This window comes from Calidris pugnax, unplaced genomic scaffold (assembly GCF_001431845.1).
Source record: "Calidris pugnax isolate Ruff unplaced genomic scaffold, ASM143184v1 scaffold38, whole genome shotgun sequence".
NCBI lineage: Eukaryota > Metazoa > Chordata > Aves > Charadriiformes > Scolopacidae > Calidris > Calidris pugnax.
The window spans coordinates 8971588-8988393 of NW_015090995.1; the positions used below are offsets into that span (position 1 = coordinate 8971588).

The 16806-nt window shown below is 39.7% G+C and overlaps 1 protein-coding gene across 2 annotated transcripts; it reads right to left on the reverse strand.

The window, feature by feature from the left end:
• Nucleotides 1-1247: 1247 nt before the first annotated feature.
• On the reverse strand, nt 1248-15847 carry LAMP2 (lysosomal-associated membrane protein 2). Of its 2 annotated transcripts, none has more exons than XM_014955142.1 (9): nt 15720-15847; nt 15374-15492; nt 14642-14855; nt 13838-13999; nt 12837-13054; nt 12189-12308; nt 11830-11908; nt 10849-11016; nt 1248-3588 (listed from the first exon to the last, which is right to left on the reverse strand). In XM_014955142.1, the coding sequence occupies exons 2-9, from the start codon at nt 15416-15418 to the stop codon at nt 3446-3448; spliced, it is 1149 nt and encodes a 382-aa protein (XP_014810628.1). In that variant the 5' UTR covers nt 15419-15492; nt 15720-15847; the 3' UTR covers nt 1248-3445. The 2 variants fall into 2 exon arrangements, with proteins under 2 accessions (XP_014810628.1, XP_014810629.1); XM_014955143.1 differs by lacking the exon at nt 1248-3588 and adding an exon at nt 4087-9655 and having other exon boundaries at nt 15720-15740.
• Nucleotides 15848-16806: the final 959 nt, after the last annotated feature.

The window sequence follows — 16806 nt, forward strand, 5'->3', positions numbered from 1 at the left end:
CATCCTAGTCCAGGTACTTAATCTGCCATCGTTTCCTGATCTATATAAGTCTCTAAGAAGTCATTTCTTGTATTAAAAATAAAGTGACTACAGTAAAATTAACTCTATGGAACCATTCTTAAAACACTGGTGTAAAAGATGCAGTTTGTGACTTTACGTGCCCGTGCTGGCCAGCCGGGGACTGGATTTCAAAGCAGCACATGATGTGACCCTGGAACTTTGATTAACTTCCGAGGGCCACAGCGTTCAGAAGCCCAGTACAGTAAGACTTGCTAAATGCTAAGTAGGACAAACAATTATCTAGCAAAACTATTTTTTAAGAGCTGTTAAAAACCTGAACCAGAGGTGGTTTGGGAACTAATTTTGTTGCTATCGATGGCTACAGGCTGTTCAGGCAGGAGAGGCAGAGGAACTACCTGCACCTGGGTCAGGGCAACCCCCAGTTTCAGCACAGGCTGGAGGGTTGAAAGCAGCCCTGCTGAGAAGGACTTAGGAGTACTGGTGGATGAAAAGCTGGACATGAGCCGGCAATGTGTGCTTGTAGCCCAGAAGGCCAACTGTATCCTGGGCTGCACCAAAAGCAGCGTGGCCAGCAGGTCAAGGGAGGTGATTCTGTCCCTCTACTCTGCTCTGGTGAGACCCCACCTGGAGTACTGCATCCAGCTCTGGAGCCCTCAGCACAGGAAAGACATGGACCTGTTTCAGTGGGTCCAGAGGAGACCCACAAAGATGCTGAGAGGGCTCAGAGCACCTTTCCTGTAAGGACAAGCTGAGAGAGTAGGGGTTGTTCAGCCGGGAGAAGAGAAGGCTCTGGGGAGACATTATAGCCCCTTCCAGTGCTTGAAGGGGGCCTACAGGACAGCAACAGAACAAAACTTTATTTATTCCCTACCTGCCTACTGGAAGGATTAATGAAGCAGCTTATCCTTTTGCAGAAGCTGGACCCATGCTTCAATCCAATCAACAAAGAAAGACCAACTAACAGGGACGTAAATGCATGAACAGCTTAGAAGCTAAAGTTTCTGTTTTCCCGCCAACATCCAGATCCAGGCACCTTGACAATCCCCCTGGGAAAGCTCTCAGAAATGGCATGCGTGTCTCCTTACACTAAAACAAAGCTTTATAAACACCTTAGTTAACTTTATTTTCCATACACATTCTGCTTTCAGCATATTTGTACAGTCATTTCAAGATCTTGAGAATTGTATACACCACTCTTCATGCTACAACAACCTTAAAACGCTGGCTCAATTCTCAATTTTCAACTTTTATTGAAGCCCAAAATAATACTTCATATGTATATATAAAATATATATGTGCATCTAGGAAATTGCCACATTTAATAAAATAACCTAGCAAAAGTGATGCAAAATACTTTGATCTGCAATCTAAGCATGAACCCGTAGATGGAATCCATCTGCTGGCAGCAGAGAAGCATCACACTCTGACAAGCAGGTGTTACTTAGAAACTGCCAGTCTCAAAATAATTCACCATTTACCCCTCTGGCAGGGAAATCAAGCATTGCGAGAGCAAAGGTACAAACACAAAAGACCAAGACAACCAAAACCAGAGCACACAGTCCAACTCAGCAGCATTAAATTACACTCCTAAAAAAACCCCAACTTGGCTCAAGAGCCAATTTGCAGTACAAAAATCAGTTTTATCAGATTCAGGTAAAGTTGGTTGGTTTTTTTTTTGTCACAGCGAGGACAAGAATAATTGAACACACAGGTATTTCTCAAACATCAAAACTAACTCTTTAGAAGTCTCCTTTCCCTGAATATATATATAGCTATTGTGAGTTACTTAAACATCAGTGTTGACTGCCTCCTTTGGGCATGTGAATTACTGAAGGTGCTTTCCCTACAACACAGATACAGGCTCAATGCACAAAGAGATTAAATATTAAAGTAGCTTTAGCAGAGGACAGAAACTTTGTGTGCCATCAGTAGCTCTCTGCAGACCTGGCAGCTCCTGAGCTGTCCTGCAGTTGGAGATCAGGGTTCACGAGCTGCAAAAGACTTTGACCAAGATGGACCAAAGAGGCTGAAAGAGCAAGAGGCTTCTTTCATCCTATCAACATGAACCTGATGGGAACGAAGCAGAGCACAGCCACAAACGACTAGCTTCTATTTTGGTACAGTTTAGATATGGAACATAGAATTGCAAAAAGTGTGGCATTAATAACAAAGAACACATCTTCAAATAAATCAGATGCTCTCATTCCTTTGGAAGTCACCTTCTTCACTACATATATCTATTAGTTTCTGCTTTATGATCACCTTTTCTCACAATAGAAATTTTGCGCTCTTACGCTATTCAACTGTTGTTTTGAGAAAGCAGTAATTAGAAGGTTAAAAGCAGATTGTTTTTACAGCTTCACTTGCATTTCTAGATCACAGCTTTTCAGTGATCTCCTGTTAACCCACGAAAGCTGCCCAAAGGAACAGCAGGAATCTGAACAGTCTGCATTCTTAGTCTTTGAGAGCTCCCAAAATACTCCCGAGCCTCACATGGATCACTGCTGAAATGCTGCACAGTTTCTTTTATGTGCACAGAATCAAAGCTGAGACAAACTGCAGCCAGTGAAATTCCATCCTCCCACCCTCATTTCACAATTGAGCTCAGAACAAAAGGGAAAGCACAATCAAACAAAATAGCACAGGACACGTTTCCTTTAGCAGACTGTTGGCTTTTCTGAGTAGTGACAGTTCTCCAGGACTGAGCCTTATCTTATCTAATAAAGACATTAAAGACATCATGCCAGTGCAAAGCTGTATAACATACATTAGCAGTCAACTTCTCCCTACTGATGTTAAACAAATTAATTTACTAGAAGAATCAGATGTTCTTCTCATATTATGTTACTTTATTAGTGAGATGAGGTACTACCTTTACATTCAGAAGGAATAGGAAATTCAGACTGATTCACAAGAACAAGCTGCTAATGAAAAAAGACAACAGCCATATGCCCAGTTGCCAATAAAAGTCTGTTAAGAGCTTGGTATTTTCCCATAGCACATACAGTCCTTTCCAACATAGCATTCACACCTTTAATTATGGTTTTAGCTTTAGCATTATCTGAGATAAGCTGGATGCAACTAGAAATTTCCTTGTATAAAAAGGCTAAACAACAGAAATAAAGATTCATAGATGTCTTCTTCACTCAAAATAATCACATTTCTCACTTGGACAGACGTCAACCCTACTCAATTCTATGGTCCTCAGAACGCTTTCTCCAAAACCATACAGTAGCTTCAAGTAATTCTGCAACTCCTCTTCAGACTCATGGCATGTTATTCTGCCGTGAAGTGTTTTTTAATTTATTTTTTTCTTAAATAAAGAAACTATGAATTCATTAGATTTTCTTCTTTTTAAAGGAGCAAATCAGGGAGTCTGGAAAAGAAGGGCAGGGAAGGTGGCAACAGAGATGGAGTTAAGAGGTTATACAGACTGATAGCCAGTACGACTTTTTCTTCTTCCAATGATGTAAGATATAAAGACAAGAATGATAAGGAAGCCGAGTGCCATGCCCACTGCGATGGGAATAAGAAAGTTCAGGTCAGAATCAGCAAGGCATTCTTCAGCTGCAGAAAGAAGAAAAACAAAAAAGGCAAGGGAAAATAAATTAGTAAAGGAAATCAAGCGTTAAAAACCAAAGAAAGCAAGGAGCAAACACATTTTTGAGAACTTACACCGTATTAGATACATCTAAAATAAAATCAGCACACAAATCATCTCTATTGGTAACATACTTCTTCCAATTTGTATGTTTAATTTAATCTTCCTCTAGTGAGCAGCTACTCAGAAGTGTGAGAACAAAGCAGCAGTTTGAACATGCATTGGCTGATCACACCTCAGAGTTAACAGCAATAGAGCAACAAAAAAAAAGGACAAGGCAGTAATGTGCCAGCTGTCTAAGTGACTTCCCAAACCTTCAAGTCACCAACACTTCTCTAGGTTCTAGACATGTAGAGCAGCAATAGACAGCAAACCAAGTAACAAAGTAGAAACTTATTGAAAACTGTGAGACAGCAAAGATACATATGCTCAAAGCACCAAATGGAAAACACTGAAAGACTCTCTCTTTGAATGGGTAACTTTATTTATTTTCAATGCAAATACAAGAAAAGAGTTATCAGTTTCAGCTGAGAAGTATGCAGTTATTACCGAAATCAACAGAGGAGAAAAAAGAAGAGAGAGCTGTAATGCTACAGTGGTCTTCATTGTACAGGTTGTGAAATATGCGATTAACTCCCTGCTGATACAAACACGGGTGCAAGGACTAGCAACCACCACTGGAACTGATTTCAAACCCAGTGACAGACCCGAGACACGGAGGCAGGGCCGGGTGTTCTTCCCCTGTTTGCAAAGAGAGCAGAGCTCCACCTGGGCAGCGCCAAGATGAGATGTCCAGGGAGATAGGGCACAGTGTCTGTGCGCTGCTTCAGCGCTCTAAGGGTGCTTGACCTCCATGCTTTTAATAAAGCAGAACTCCTTCTAAAACCTTTTTGCTTGAGTTTCTATTAGAACAAAGTGTCACACACATTCAATGCTTTATGAAAAGTTAGCTATTGTTTTAAGTGAATATTCAAACCATTTGACCATCTAACTGAATCAGCCTTAGTTAAGGGAAATCTACTGTCTTGATTTAGCCCCCTACAGTCCAGGACACACTTGCCACTACCCCTTCATGAAAGGCTACACAAAGCCTTTGGCAACGAGGAGGAACAAAAATAACTTACAAGGGTTCAGCACCTGAAAATACTAAACTTGGAGAATCTGAAAGCACCTCCTGCCAAGCAGAGCAACACTTGGAAGGGGGGGGGGAGAAAAAGGAGAAAGGAAATATGTACATTATACAGTGAGCTATTTCAAAATATTCCAACTACTGAGAAAGCATTTAAGCATCTTACAAAGAGAACTGCATTTGATGTTTAGTCATCTTTGTTCATCGAAGATCAACATACACAATTTAACTACTACATGCTGGATAATGGGTCATTAATACTAAAATGAATGAATTTGCTAAGGATGAAAGGTGCCCAGCAGGCAGTGACAGAAATTCCCATTCTCTTTTCTCTAAAGGAAGGAGATCACTGCAATCACTACACTATGGCAATGTTACAAGGAATTCCCAGGAGGAAAAAAAAGAGTTTAAAGTTCATACCAGGAACATTCCATCCTTTACCTCTCCAGTTTGCCACTGTTGTTGGCACACATCTGTCCACGTACTGTTCCTGTACAATGGTTAGAAGCTTCAGAGAAGTGTCTTCAAATGCAGAACCTGGTAACTCTCCACCACAAGCAGACTCCACACTCAGGCCAGGAGCAGCAGCTTTTTTGACAAATTTTGTTGAATGTATCTCCATTCAAAATAATAAAAAATCTTGGCCCCCAATGTTTTTAGTCCCAGTATAAAAGGTATCTTCCCTTTTAATGCCAACCATGAGATGCAACTGACAGCCCAAAAGTTTGTGGTTTTATTGGTTTACGTTATACAATAGAGAACACTGTGGTAAGTTTAAAAATTAAAAAAAACAACCAAACAAAAAGGCATTCATTGGCTGGAAAAGCTTCTTTTGAGGACTCCTAGCACAGCATTTTTTAAGCTAAAAGATCAGAAATCTTGGTATCTTATAGAACAATTTTAATATTTAGTAAACTGTATATAAGGCACAGTCAATAGTAATCAAAAACTGCAGTCTATGATAATTATACACATTAATATTCAACATCCACAAGCGTACACAAGTTAAATGCTGTTTCCACATACCAGAACAAAACCATTTTTATTCACATAATGCCACTGCATATTTTTAATATTCTGAAATTAAAGGTGTAGTAATTTTAGAAGAACTGAAATTAATTAATCAATCGATTATGAACCAGGACATACTGCAAGTTGTTAGGTTCAAACATAAACCATGACAATACATTCTGCATCATTTCTTAACCAGGTCTGTTTGAAAAACAGACTGTTTGCTTGACTCTCTTTAACACTGTAATCTTCCTCTCATTATTTAAAACAGTTACACCTTTCCCCAACGGCACATCAGACAGTCCTCCACAAAACCCTGATCTCCTCCCCCTCCCCAAAAAGACAACAGCAACAGTTCCCCTTCCCAAACATCACAACTAACAGACTCATAATTCCATGAGATACTACTGTAGCTTTACCAGTACTATACAATACAAAGTCCAATCTTCCAGTGTCTACATACTCACTGCAAGTCTCCAGGAGAGACAACAATACTGGAGATAGAATTACAGTTAAAAAAAATAAAATAATCTTTTGACAAAAAAAACCCCAAAAAAACAACAAACAGTCTTTGCACTTATTACAGGACAGCACTAACTCCTGATTGTTCCAAGTTTTGTCACAGACTCTTGCAGACTGATTTGTAATGATAATTTGTCAGAAATATGACGTCTGCACTTCCCTTATAGTTTAAATTCACATCCTTAGGAGCCCCACTGTTAAGCTCTTTTACCAGAGTCTGTTAAATATTTGTATTTTCCTTTATGTTAAAAAAGCTTCAGTTGACTTCAGCTTACACTTCAGAAAGGTGCTAACATTATTTTGACTTTGTGTAGCAGATAAGAAGGAAGCTTTAACATAATGATTATAGAATTAGTGCAGGCTAGAACCAAGAAGAAAGAATATAGGATCAGACTGCACTTTTCCCTCTTGTCATATGGCCATAGAGTTCACAAGATGGGGCAGAAAGAAGTATGGTAAAGGGAAGAACTAGTGCACCTCTTGATGCAGAAAAAAAGTATATAGTAGTACTGTTACCAGAAGAACTAGCAGCACAGACAGGATCAACACAGCTTCCACCTTAAGAGGATGAAGCTACTAATGAATTCGGGGAAGGCTCCCTAAGGCTCTTCCACTTTTGGTGAATGCAGAGACCAATCTCATTTTCCAGGACAACTGCAAGAAGAAACTCAAGCGTTCACAGCTGTACACCAAATTAAGATGGCTAGCAAAATCAAATCATAAAAGCATCTTGTCTGCACGGAGCTACAACTGACAACAAGGTTACAAGCAGATTTCTAATGATGAACCAGATGTACAGTGTCTCTATTAGTTCGAGCTGTCTTCTGCTGGTGGGTTGTACCCAAGCACACTTCAGAATGTGCTGCAAAACAAGGCATTAAGCCACAGACAACAGAGGACTCTTCAAGGAGTACCTTCACCAGCTATGTAAAAGAATCTCAGATATAGACTGACTGACCTTGACCTCAGTTTATTTTCTTTAAAGAGACAGTACAAGATGTCTGTTTTCAAATCAGTTAAAAAATGAACAAGTTTCCTTAAGAAATAGAACGATCTTTATTATTTAGAGCACATGTTGAACAGGTTAACAGTTCCCTATGGAGCAATACATACAGGAAAACTAGTGGTTTTATAAACAGGCAGCCAGGTGAAACTTAGATGTTTTTTGAACCGGTTATCTGCACATCAGTCTAGGTGTACTTTAATCTCTAAGCCAATATACTTGCAAAGGAAGATTAACTTGCAGGTTTTTGCAAACATATTTCTGATACTGTTGAATTTTAGGAGTAGTTTGCACTAATCTTCTATATTGTCACTTTGAAACCATGCTCAGGTCAAAAATTTGCATGGTCAGATGAATACAGTGTGGTAACTACTCCTTTAACAGAAATGCACATGTAACTGGTGCCACTGAACATCAGCCACCAAAATGCTAAAAATCTATATTAACTTCTGTATTTAAGGATATTAATATGAAAGTCATTAGATCCACTTTTTTTTTTTAAATTAAAATGGTAGTCTTGCAGCCTGTTTCAGGATTAAATTTATAGTAGTTCCCCACTGTCATTAAAATGTAACTTATGCAAAATTCAGGCTGTAGACTACAAGCTACAGTAAGCATTATCCACCCATACTTGCTTCCCTAGCTTGTGTCGAGTAAACTGTTTTTTACCAGAAAAAATTACTGAAAGAAGTGTATTTTATTATTTGTATACAAACATGCCACAGATATCTCTACAACCCTAGAAAACACTAATAAAACACTAAACCAGCTTTGATGCAGGCTAAACTCATTCCAATGGGGGAGACAATGTTACGTTCATTAAATAACTAGTTTAGGCAGCTCATGTTATGACATATGCAAACAAGCCACACTTACTTAAGTCTAAAAGACATTTTTTTTTTCCCATGCAGTAAAAACTATATATTACAGCACAAGGAGGCCAGAGGAAAAACTGTGCAGCAAGGGTTAGTCTCTACAGAGCTGCAGTTTAAGAACAGTCTAGTTGCACTGCATTTTTAAGCTAGTTATCCTTTCCATACAGCAAGGGAAAAACAGGTGTTGTGGGTCCATCTCAGACTCATTTGGCTTTTGCATTCTTAACATTAATAAATGCTACACAGCAAACAATCAAACACAAAGTACATTAAACATTCAGAATGCCAATGGCGGGCAGTTATAATGTGAATTTTGGTTGGCAGAGAACCATTCAAGATGAAGATTTAAAGACAGCTCAAGCTGCAATAACAGATACTGGCTCATTAAATGAAAGCATCTTTAAACAATGGTCATTCAAAGCAACAAGACAGACCAGTTCTGTGCAGAGTATGATATAAAGTTAAGTGCACTTTAAAGTTCTGGAATATTTAGAAAGGTTATTCCCTTTAAACTGATGCCAGCAAAAAAGCTTGCATTAATTTAGCAGAACTCTGCCTCAGTTGAGTATTTTAAATGACTGCCAAGGTATGGTAAGTGATGAAGAATTCAGTGCCTAACAGTAATTATTTTGTTGTTGTTGAGAGAATTTGGAAACGGCACTGACATCTCCCTATACATCCACTATTTGGCAAGTATAGGTTACCCATTTTATCTGTTCAGCCAGGGTATAGGAATGATTCCTGAAACTACACCAAAGCAGGAGTAAACTGCACAAATTCTGTCAAAGCTAAGTAAGTTACTGCTGCCACTTCAAAAGATTACTTAATTACCAACCTGAAGTTCAATTCTATGAAAAACGAAGTTGTTACTGGGCATGGTACAATCCTTGTTAAATACTATAGGAGTCACCATAGTGACTAATGCTACCAACTTAACCCACAATTATGACAATGACTAAGGAACACAGAGGAGAGAAGCAAGTACAAATTCTATGGTGTTCCGGGAGTTGCCCAATACACATCAGTTTAGAATGTGTTCTTGTTTCAGGCTACAATTTGTAAAAAGCAGAAATAAATCCTAAACACTTTAGGGTTTTTGCAAGTTAAAATCCTTAGCCTAGCAATTCATCCAATATTTGACATCTTCAAAACAGCTATGAAACCCACGTCATCTTCTTAGAGCAGGAAAACTAAAACCGTAGTTCTGCTTCAGCTGAGAAACATTCTCTCTTTGTTTCTCAACTCCAATTAGCTGTGGCTAGTAATTACTCCTAAGGTTTGGGTCGTTTTTGGACTTCAGAACTTGCACTTGCTTTGTTTAGAGTGAAATCAGAACAGGAATCACGTTTAGATTCACAAAGTTTGATATCCGGCATAGCTTTTTCTTCTGCCAATTATGTAAGCAACCACTATAATGGCAATCAAGACAGCAAGTGAAGCACCAACTACAATTGGGATTAGAATGCTGTCATCATCCAGCGAACACTCCTGGGCTGTAGATGAAAAAAAAGGTTGCAACAAGGAATAAATAAAGACAGAATACTTGCCAAGTGTGGTATAAAAATCTGTTTTCCTTAATACAAAAGCGTTCAAAAATCAAGTATTACTACATCTTTAAACTAAGAGAGAAAGAACTGCAGAGGTCTCATGGGTACATCTAGCATATATTAAGCATTGTAATCACTTGGAACATTTGATAAACTATAGTAAGCTCATGGAAGTCCCCCTGGTGTATGAGTTTTCATGTGAACAAGGTCTGCACTAGACAAGGCAGCAGCCATTCTTCTCCTTTAAGGACAGAACCAGGCTTATCCATTTCAAGCTTAAGGCAAGTCTGGGGCGTTTACTCATTAAGAATAAATGATTTGGTATCAAGAACCTGTCCTGAATGGAGACACGTTAGAGAGATGAAATAACAACAATTAGGAGAAGGAAGCTAGCCTCAACTTGAACTTAAATGGGACCCTAACTCTTCAGAATGTATTATCATAAATACTGTTTACCCTGCATACATTTGGGGAACTAACTTACTTCTGCCTAAAAAAAGTAGTTTAAAAAATCAGCACCCAATGTATTTGTCTACAGACTAGTCTAGTTAGTAAGACTGTGCTGCAAGTGCTGCAGGTTACACTAAAGAGTAGGAGATCATTTAACCAATTCCAGTTTTCCCCGGACAAGACCAGGATAATGCAGCAAACAAACATTTTAGAATCTTTCTTTAGTTCTGGATATTCCAAGACTGCTTCTGAAAGAAGCTCTGACAGTTCTTTTTTTCCTGTAACACTCCTATTCCTTAAACTGACAGGTAAAGAAAAACGAAACACCTAACAGTATTACCAACGTCTATTTCTGCTAAGTTTTGTCCCATTTTCTTATATATTCAAGCTACAAGAAGCTGTATGTCAAGATGATGTCAGATAACTTCTAACCTATTCTGCAAGGCAATGCTTAAGTCCATCTCAACCAACATACTTAGCCGATATTTGTTCTCACTTAAAAGTCTTTCCTTGAACTTGAATGTCAGTCTCAGAACCTATCTTCAAAAAAACCCACAACCAAACCCCCAAAAAACCAGAACAAGAGGTTCAACCAGAAAAAGTGCTTGTGCCCAATGCTGGCACTTTTTAGCAAGTAACAATTTTGCAAGCATTGCAAGAATTAACAAAAAAAAAAAAAGAACTCTTACCTGTAGAGAACTTATTTTCCTTCACAAGGAATGGCTGAACCCATAGATTAAAAGTATGTATTTGAAGATCTTCATTAACCTGAAGAGTTTGCTCTTTTCGGCACATATAAGAACTACCAAGGAAAGCATCCCACTTGCTGAAGTTGTTGTTATCTGCACTTGAAATTACTAAATAAAGCGGGGAAAAAAAAAAAAAAAGGAAATTTGCATGCCCACTTTAAATGCAAGAGAGTTGTTAATACAATCAAAAGAATAAGGAGCTGAACCTAGAGTGGCCAACTTTTCAACATTGACTACTCTGAAAAATAAGACAGTCTGAAGTGTGATTGATCTGCTTAACCAAAAGTCAGGCACTGAAGTTATTACAGTACTTGGAAGTAACCTCTCCTCCATATGGACATGGCATTAGGCTTTCCTTGTTCCTCCACTCATCCCAACATTGCAGAGCTGCAAGCAATTTAGCTGTAGTGCCCCTTTAACTGCAGTAGCTGTCACAAACTTTAAAAAACAAAATAAAGCAAACATATTTTGATTTGGAAAAAAGTATGCTTTGGTTTTTGAATGACTGTTCTCTTTTCTCAGTGAGAGTTAAGTAGAAGCTGTTAGAAGACAGTAGCATCTTCAGTCAAAGACAACAGCTGGTTTAAGAAAAACAAAAAGCTTCAGGGTTGGTGTAACTGTATTTCACACCTCAAAAAATTATGTTACTGAAAACAGTTACAAAGAAGCCTTCTTATATACATTTATTACAAAGTAAGAGACTTCATTAGCAGAGATTTCAAGAAAAGAGAATGATCCCATATTGTTGTTCAAAGTAACTCAGAGCTGTTTCTGCTTAATACTTTTGTTCCTATCAACTTAAAGACTTAAATTAGGAAGTAACAGTAAGCATGAACAGCACTGACAAAGTCAGAAGTATTTGTTAAATACAGACATTGAATAAAAGCTTACACTTGCTTTAAGGCAGATACTATTTCTTACCAGAACCATTGAGGCGGTTGAGCAGGGTAACATTCACCTCTTTCAGATAAAATTTTTGTGCACTTGCACTTTCATTTTTCTGTTTAAGAAGCAAGAACCAACTGTCAGTATGCAATTCTGCATTTTTAACTTCAATAACACATGCTTTACAAAAGGCTGACACATTTACCACAGTCTTACATTTTCTATGACTTTAACCCAATTCTCCACTCATCTCGAGGCAGTCACCTAGAGCCAGTTCCACCTCCTATGTTGGAACAGCCGACCACCCGCCAGTGACAGAAGGCTTTCGCTATGAGCCATCATCATGCCGTGCTGCTAAAGTGGAAGCTTGGTTTAAATTAAAAGAAGTTACTTACAACAACAAACGTGAACCCAATGAACGTGGTATTTCTATCATTCAGTTTCAGAGTAGCTGTTGTGTTACCACATGTACCATCTGCACTAGTTGTCTTTGGATTGACGTTGATCAGAAGAGGCTGAAACACAGATACACCGCATCAAAGACATGCAGCTGCCATTAGGCATGCATTGTTTCAGTCAGCAGCAGTCTTAGGTTAGAAGAGCTTGTCATGAATATGACACCAGTCAAGACTGAGCCTGGCTACTATTGAACCAAAGCTACTTGAGTTTACGTGCTGGTAATACTGAAGCAAACAAATCGCCCCATGAAATCTTTTATCTTCTTGACCTAATAGAACAGGTTAGCTTTGGCTCCCTCTGTGGAGAAAAACACTATCTGCAGGGACCAACAGCCTTAAAAGCTTAGAAAGTTCCAGACTTTCAGTGTCAGAGGTACCCCCAGCGACAAGTCACATCAAATCCACATAAGGTTTTGAAGGTAGGTAATATGCCACAAAACTATTCTGACATCAGAGAGGTGCTATGTACAACACTTAAAAGCAGTTCTGGACAGCCAGCGGTGCACAAAGCAAATACCTGCATCCACATTTCACACCAAATACCTACAGCAACCTTTCCACTCTTCTAAAATAGAAGATAAGCACCTTGTCTTGGGAAACGTTCAGCTGCAGCCCCACTGTAGCCAGAAGACAAGTTTTATTTCCGCTTTTAAGAGAATAGTTTCCTGTGTCTGGATTCTCCACAGGTTTGGGAGGAGTGGTTGGAGCAGGTGATAAAGTGGTGGCAGATGCAGTAGTTACATTGGCAGTAGTAGGTGGAACAGTAGGTGCAGAAGTAGGCATATCAGCATGACATCGAGACTCTGAAAAGCAATTTTAACCACTGTTTCAGTGTTTAAATTTTTAATAAAATCTGTATTTAGCTGACCTCTGAATCATAAGACATCAACTTCTCTGCTGAAATCTAGCGTACTGGAAATACGCTCATCACCAAGTCAGAAGTCTCAAACTCAGCACTATGGCACAGTATTCCAAACAGTTTCCAGCTACCATTTATTCTCTGAAATTCTGTAATGCCTGCAGTTTAAAATCCATGAAGCATATGCAGTAATACTTATCTCTGACACACAGAAGTGAAACATACAGCCAAAGATAGCTAAGTGGTTATAAAAGTGTGATATGTATTTGCTATAGATAAAGTCATCAACCCTATGAAGCTATATGTAGCAGGATGATGTGCTCATCTCGAGTAGTTGAGGTGTGAGATGAGACAACAGGCTCTGGACTATTTAAATGAAAAAGTAGAGGCTAGCACTGAAAATGGAAGGCAGTCAGCTAAAAACCTCAAAACTCAAATGATCTAGTCAGCAACAGTAGTTTTGAAATGCTTACTTTTAATACCCCTGTTACTGGAATACACACTTTATTAAAATACCACCTTGGCACAGGAACAATCTACATTACTATACACTACTAAATCTGTTCTACTAATCTATTTTTCCAGGAACAAGGAAAGACGTACTAAAGGATATTTACACGAATGTTATTCAACATAGCACATTTTAGGTGGATTTTTCATTGTGGGACTTTGCTCCCTGCACTAAGGCGCAACACAAAAAAGCTCATTCACAAATTGAAATGCTCACCTTTTTTACTGATTGTGCCATTCTGAACAAAAGGCTGCACAGTAACATTCCAGAAAATCTGTGTTACATTTTCTGCTTCAAGGAAGTCAGTATTATGACACACGAAGACGTTATTCACTTGCACTGGATGCATAGTAACCCTTACAACAATAGTAACTGGTCCTACAAATAAGCACAAATATTTTAATACCTTACAAACTACAAGACCATTCATAGGTAGTGTTATGCTTTATACAATACCAGAAGACAAAGTAAGAGATAATTAAAGTTTAACAATCCCAATCTCTCTTGAATATTTTACCTGTGTGTCCTGACCCGGAGTGCTAAGTAGTGCAGAGAAGTAACCAAGCTTCCAGAATTAGACAAGCCATTAGAAAGATGAACTTTTTTACTTAAGTTTTTCTTTAAGGGAAAAAAACCCAATCCTATTATTAATAGGTATTAGTACACAGGAAGCCTAACGGTGTAGTGCTTTGCTAGGTGGAAAGCCAAGTAGTGCATACTAAAATGAATCTTCCATATGCCTGTTGTCTATTAGCAGCACCTCACTGATCGAGGCTCTTCAGTTAATCTTCCCCTCTCATTCCACTTAAAGGGAATCCTACATTCAGGGATTCTCACCACTCTACATTCTTATACAGTAGTAAGTACAATGAACAACAGTTAGGCAGCATATGGCATAGAAGTCATTAGTTACATTATTAGCTCGTCTAACTTTGAAAAAACCAACCAAGATCAGGTACATGAGACCTGACACCTGAGTCCGAGTTCTTTTTGTAAGTAGGATTCTGCACTGAACATTACCTTTTTTTTTAGCATCAGGAAACACAGCAGTATCATTGGTGTTGTAAGTAAACGTGACAAAGTCCGCCTGGTAAGTTTCATTGGTTTTTGTAAAGTTAATGCTCCAAGAGTGACCTTCTCCAAACTGTACAGCCAGAACTGCAGCTTGTGTGTCATTGCCACAGACGCTTCCATTGTGTGTCACGCCGGATGACAAATTCAAGGTAGCATTTTTCTAGAAAAAAGGGCAATTTAAAAATGTTTTCACAGATAGCAGTTCTTCCCCATGACAACGTTATAAACCTGCTGGAGTCAGATAGAACCTTGAACAAAATTAGCAAGATTATTTTAGGTTATTCTACAAAATTATGAAAAAGGCTCCCTGACATCTGACTTTGAAAGGAGCCATATCAGATTCGAGTACAGAAGTACAAATCTAATTTGGCTGTAAATCTTGACTGTACTGAGCTGCAATTTATGCTTACTATTTGGGCTAAGAATATTACTATCCTGACACCAAAAACCACCCAGTTTGAACAGTACGCCACTTAAGTACGTGCAATAGGGCACTTTCAGTGATTTGCATTATTAATTGAGAATATATGCTATGTTTTAAAATGAATATTTAGAAATACACTTATAGTGAAAAAAGGAAGCGGTAAAAAATGCAAACACCCTAGGTAAAAGAGTGTACTTAAGCTCCTACCCAGAACAAAATAGAGTTATCAACAAAAGTTAACTCCAAATACTTACATAATCACTACTGTTTGTTTCATATTTTATCAAGAATCTCATCATCCATTCTGCATACAGGCACGTAGCATTAGAGGCATCCTTTACATCTACTTCCACTGCATAGGACTGGAAAAAACCTGTAAGATATCATTATTAGCTATTAAGACATTGCTTTTCCTTCATTTTCTAGAACCACTTAGGAGGACAGCTCATTAGAAGGCAGTAAGTTATTTCAGGACTGGATTCAATTTTACAGACACTGCAAGAGTAGCTAGGGTTCTAAAAAGTATTAAAACTAGGAAGCACACCATGAAGTTATCAAAGCTAGATAAAAAGTTGAGAGAATGTTTTACAGTCTGTTTACCTGGCAAAGACTAATAATCTGAAGGAGCGTTGGCTTTCTGATGACAGACTGAGTAAACTGAAGTGCATGAACATAGCACTTAACGTTCTGCTTGTACACTGGGTTCTTCCTATTATCTTCATCACAGAATTATAGAACTTATTGAGTTGGACCCATAAGGATCATCGAATCCAACCCCCTGCTCCTTGCAGGATGGCCTAAGAGTAAAACATATGACTAATAGTGTTGCCTAGACACTCCTTGAACTCCAACAGGCTTGGTGTTGCGACCACTTCCCTTGGGAACCTGTTCCAGTGACCAACCACCCTCTCAGTGAAGAGCCTTTTCCTAACATCCAACTTGATGGAGCATCATTCCATTTCCTTGTGTCCCATCACTGGTCACCAGAGAGATATCAGCAGCTCCCCCTCTGCTGCCTGTCTTGAGGAAGGTGCAGACTGACACGAGGGCACACCTCAGCCTTCTCTCCTCCAAGCTGAACAAGCCCAATGGCCTCAGCCACTCCTCAGAAGCCTTGCCCTCAAGACCCTTCACCATCTTGGCCGCCCTCTGGACACACTCTAACATTTTGATCTCCTCCTTGTATTGAGGAACCCCAGACTCCACACAGCATCTTATCCATGTCACCAGCGGCAGGACTCAGGTTGACCTCCAAGAGGTGAGATCTGGGTGCCTTCATCACGCTTCTACGATTTCTGCCTCAAAACACACAGGTGTCACATTCCCTTTACGCTTTTCGGGAACTTTTTAATAGCAGCTGGGCTTCTAACCCCGTGAATCTCCGTAGCCGGCTCCGACCCACACGCCTGTGCCCTTTGACTCCCACAGCTCCCAGCTGGGGCTGACCCAGGTCGCCAAGGGCCTTCTTGCAGCGCCGCCCAGCAGGGCCAGGAGCGAGCCGGCCGCCCTGGCCCACAGCCCTCAGCTCCAACACGGGCCTCAGCCGCTGGGCCGGACCCGCCGCCGCCACCAGCAACAGGGGTTCGGCCAGGCCCGGGCCCCTGCCCGCCGTCCGCTGACAGCCCAGGGGAAGCTGCCGCCGGGCTGAGGCGGCGCCGGGCCCGCCAGGGCCTCGTCAGCCCGCGGC